The following is a 4,704-nucleotide window of genomic DNA, read 5'->3' on the forward strand; positions in this document are numbered from 1 at the left end:
ATAATATCACAAAAATTTTACTATTGTAAAACAACCTAGCTACCTAGCTAAATAAATATTAATTTGGCATGTCACATATCAATACGTAATGAGTTCAAAAGTTGAATGTACTTCTAAATTTGCATTATAAAATTTTACTGCTATCTATATTTTAGCAATCTTGTATAGTATTTTGAGCAAATTGTTATTTTTAGCAATCATGTCACATATCTATATTTTTGTTCTTGGATAATCAATTTTCTTTTGAGATTAACGATTAATTAAAGGCCTTTCAAAATTTGTTAGTTCATTATCACTTTTAAATATTTAATTTCATGCTACAATGATAATTCATATTTTTAATCTAAATTTATTTTTATTAGTCATCTCCACATTATTTAGTTAAGTAATACATAAGTGAGAATATTTTTATAGTTTACGCGAATGCAAACTCTAGTTGAATTAATCTTAATGGAATAGTTGTTAGTGATCTTTCTAACTTTCAATAAGGTTAAAGTTGATATTTTAGAAAAAAATAAAGGGATTAACCTACTAACCTTTATTTATTTGCCAAAAAAATTTAACCCTTCATGTTAAATAACTAAATTAATTTTAACCCCTCATAAAGGGTTAACTAAGTTAAGCCATATTCTTAATCCTTCTCTCTTAACTCTTTGTCAAATGACACCTAAAGGAATAAATGCTTTAAAATGATCATACTATCACTAAGACATTAATTCTTTTTGACCATTGTGTTCCTTTTTTACTTTTTTTGGTTAAACTTAATTTTCATTTTAATGCCCCCCCCCACCCCCCACCCACACCCCACATCCAAAAAAAAACAAATGCTCCTTTTCATTGTTAGGTTTACATGCAAATCTATTTTTTTTCTTTTTTGAAACATTAAACTCCTTTTTTTTATTATCCTTACTTGCAATGTTTGCAATAATTGAAACTTTTAAATTTTTAAAAAAAACCAGTTTCCTAAGCAAAACCCATCGAACCAAAGTCTACAATTTCAATTGGGTTTGGTTTTTAAACTCACGTGGATTTTTTTTCGACCAAGGGTTTAGTCATTGTATATTTTAAATTAATAATATTAAGCCGGTTATTTGAAAAAAGTAAAAAGATAAAGGGAGATTTTGTGAGATACCTCATAGTTAATGGGGTTTAGTCATATTTTAAAAGTCGAGGGGTGTTATCTACAACACCCTCAAATTTGAAGGAGATTTTATAAAAATAAAATAACCGAGTGAGATTTTCTAAAATTAAACCTTTTATGGGAGCTATGGCATTCTAAATCATTGCAATTGTTTATTTTACATTAAGTACTGTAGCAACTACAATTTTCTAAACTATATAGTGACAACTGAAGATTTACACAGATTTGGTTGTAAGTCTTAGTTTTCTCATATTGTAGACTTAATTAATTATATCTCTAATTGCATCGTGTAACATAAATTTAGAAAATATGAAGCCCAAATACTACATATGTTGGTGCAAATTGTCAAATTCTAAAATTGAATCAAACCATTGCAATTGTATGCAACTGATTTGCATATAACTGATGCTTGCATTGCAATTACAATTGCGGCGATATTATAACAATCCCTGGACTAGATATAGATTATTACTTAGCATTTGAACGGATTGCCTTGAAATAATTGGCTGTACCTTATGAAGTGCAAAGTGGGTGCTTCCTACTTCAACAGTGAGATCACTTGATACATCAGTGAGAGGCCTGAAAAAAAAAAGATTAGATAGAGGAAAATTAAGCAAAGAAGTTGCAAATTATGAATTAAAAAAGTTAACGAATTAACACTGAATGTTGTTTATATTAACATCCATACAATGTTTTTGGATACATGAAAACTGTAAATCTTCATGTAAAAAAATTGAAGAGATGAGTTGGTTACCAGTCGTTGACCTGCCGAGTGCTCGAGCTTTGTCTGAATGTTCTCTTCCCTGAAACGCTTTGCTTTAATTCAGTGACTGTTGAAACACCCATCTTTGTGTTTCTCTGAATTCTGTTCTCTCTTTGAGAGAGAGAGAGAGAGAGAGAGAGAGAGGTTTATGGATCTGGAGTGGGATTAGACTGCTAGGGAGAGAATAATGTGGATTTTATTGGAAGAGAAAAAGTTGTTGTTTATAACAGTTAGGCACTTGATTGCTAAGCAAGGGATTTGTTGGTGATTACTCTAGTACTACCTTTTTTTCTATAGCCGAAAGGGATTGAAGTGTGATCAGAGAGTACATGAGCTCCTCCTTTATGCTAATAGCCCCTTGCAATTTTTAAACTCGTTACGTTGTACATGTATGCATACCTAAGATATGATTTAATGTAGACTACATATTTTAGAGGGAAGTGAAGATATTTAATTAGGGGTATATTGCTAAAAATTAATCTTCATTTCTTTCTAATATTTGGGTTGACATACATACAATATTTTTAGTGAGAAGTGAAAATTTTGTTCCTATTATATCCCATATTGTTTGTTGAAAGTTTTTCAGAAAATTAAGAAGAATGGTGCATATGTTATGGGAGTCATTCAAATATATAATTAACTCTTCTTTGTTGTTTTTGCTTATAATGTAAATAAAGTAATATAATTTTCCGCCTTGTACTATTTTTGTTTTAGATTTTTAATGAAGCAATAGTGGGATTGGAATTCTTTGATTTTAACTTCTTTTTTTTTTCAAAGAATCTCTTGAAGTTTTATTTATACTTTAAGTGAGATGTTTAATTTACTGGATGTTATCAAACATGATCAACTAGTGGAACACTGGGAATCGTTGTTGACTATTCATGTCAAGGATGCTCAAAATACCATCAAGATTATGTATCCTTGACAGACGCCTATTAGGGGCTGTTTGTTTGGCCGTTTTGGCCTTGGGAAGCGGCCAGAAAGCTGCCAAAATGGCAGCTTTCTGGCCATTTTGGCAGCTTTCTGGCTCCTTCCCGAGGTCAAAACGGGAGTTTTCAGCCATCCAAACAGCCCCTTAAGGATAGCCTGTCAGCAACAAAATCCCATCAAGATTATGTATCATTGACAGGCGCCTATCAAGGATAGCCCATCAGCAAGTAGGCCGTTGGATTGTATTGAGTACAATAAAAAGATTGTCATTCTTAATTATTTAAGAATCTTCAGGTTTGTCTAGTTTGTTGCAAAAAATAAATTGTGGCAAATATTGCATGCAACATTTGTTGTAGGAAATCAACTTCAAATTTATTATTTGGGTATTTGCTATTATATTGTAGGAAATCTATTTTCAATGCAAATTCAATGTTGGGTTTAAAAGCAATTCGTGCAAAGTTGGGTGTAGATGATTTTCTAAAAAAAAGAAAATTTTGGGTTTAACAAGATTTATTTTGATTTGGTTGAACTATTTTTATTATCTAATTTCTTTTTTTTAAAGTTTGTAGCTTTTCCTCCCATCAAACTTGTGGTAACAGTTGTTGCAAGTTTTTTCCTCCAAAATACAAGTCCATTTACTTTTCCTAATTACGAAGTTGCGAATCAAACAATGTATTTACAAATTCGATTGTTCTATTTACATTTGCAATACTATTTCCATCCAACCGTGTAGCCCCTAATTAAGTTTGTATCTTTCCTGATATGACCCAAAATGTGGACAAATTGAGGATCGATGCAGTAAATAAGCCATCGAATTAGATGAATCTCATCATATATTTGGCATACACTAAGTACTACTACTCATGCAATAACATACTTGCAGGACAACTCAAAGTAAAAGATTATATGAATATATTGAAAAATGGGACATTATTTTATACAGAAACATAAGGGTTGTATACTTGTATATGCAGCTAATACTTAATAAATAAGTTGATGGTATGTGCGTAATGTTATTTTAATAAAAAGGGAAGGAAAAAAAAAAGGAAGACCCAGTGCTGGCATTCTTCCACTTAAAAGCGGTGGTTTGAGATTAGTGGGTGGAATATGGAGCCTCCATTAAATCTAATTGATTACCAATTGATATATGTGTACCAATCGCAGGAATCCAATGGGTTCTGTAGTGCTTTTTGTAGCACCCTTCACTCATGATTCCTAACTGACCTAGTTCTTTGGCCTCCATTAAATCTAATTGATTACCAATTGATATATGTGTACCAATCGCAGGAATCCAATGGGTTCTGTAGTGCTTTTTGTAGCACCCTTCACTCATGATTCCTAACTGACCTAGTTCTTTGTGTGGAATATGGCCTCCATTAAATCTAATTGATTACCAATTGATATATGTGTACCAATCGCAGGAATCCAATGGGTTCTGTAGTGCTTTTTTTAGCACCCTTCACTCATGATTCCTAACTGACCTCCCTAACCACCTCAGTGAAGGAATGAGAGAGGGATTGATTTTGGGGATTCCGATAGAGATTTTCTCAGTTGAGATCATTCAGAGGTGAAGTAATCCTCTCTATATAGGCTTTCTATTACCCCTCTCCGTCCGAAAAAAACTGCCTAATTTTCCTCCGCTATCCCGCGTTCTCCGTAACGCCTGATCTTGATTAGAGAATATCCCACAGAACATGAGATATCCCCAACAACCAGATCACATCTTAACGGGTCGGGTAACAATTTGGTCCATGAGGCCAAAACCCACTTACATCTCCCACTTGGCCGAAATGGCCAAATACTTTCTGAGCATACACTCCCACTATCCGTGAGATGTGACTCAAGATGTAATTTCATACTCCCACTATCC

General features: G+C 32.7%; 1 protein-coding gene across 1 annotated transcript in view; it reads right to left on the reverse strand.

Annotated features, from left to right (window-relative positions):
- Positions 1-2,125, reverse strand: part of LOC109849296 (BTB/POZ domain-containing protein At1g03010) — a 7,683-nt gene extending 5,558 nt beyond the window's left edge. Inside the window, exons 1-2 of the mRNA XM_020419105.1 lie at positions 1,896-2,125; positions 1,654-1,720 (exon numbers count right to left, since the gene is read on the reverse strand). Coding sequence (XP_020274694.1) covers positions 1,654-1,720; positions 1,896-1,987 — 159 coding nt within the window. The 5' untranslated portion in view covers positions 1,988-2,125. The remainder of the gene's footprint in view (positions 1-1,653; positions 1,721-1,895) is intronic.

This window comes from Asparagus officinalis, chromosome 7 (genome assembly GCF_001876935.1).
Source record: "Asparagus officinalis chromosome 7, Aspof.V1, whole genome shotgun sequence".
NCBI classification, from domain to species: Eukaryota; Viridiplantae; Streptophyta; class Magnoliopsida; order Asparagales; family Asparagaceae; genus Asparagus; species Asparagus officinalis.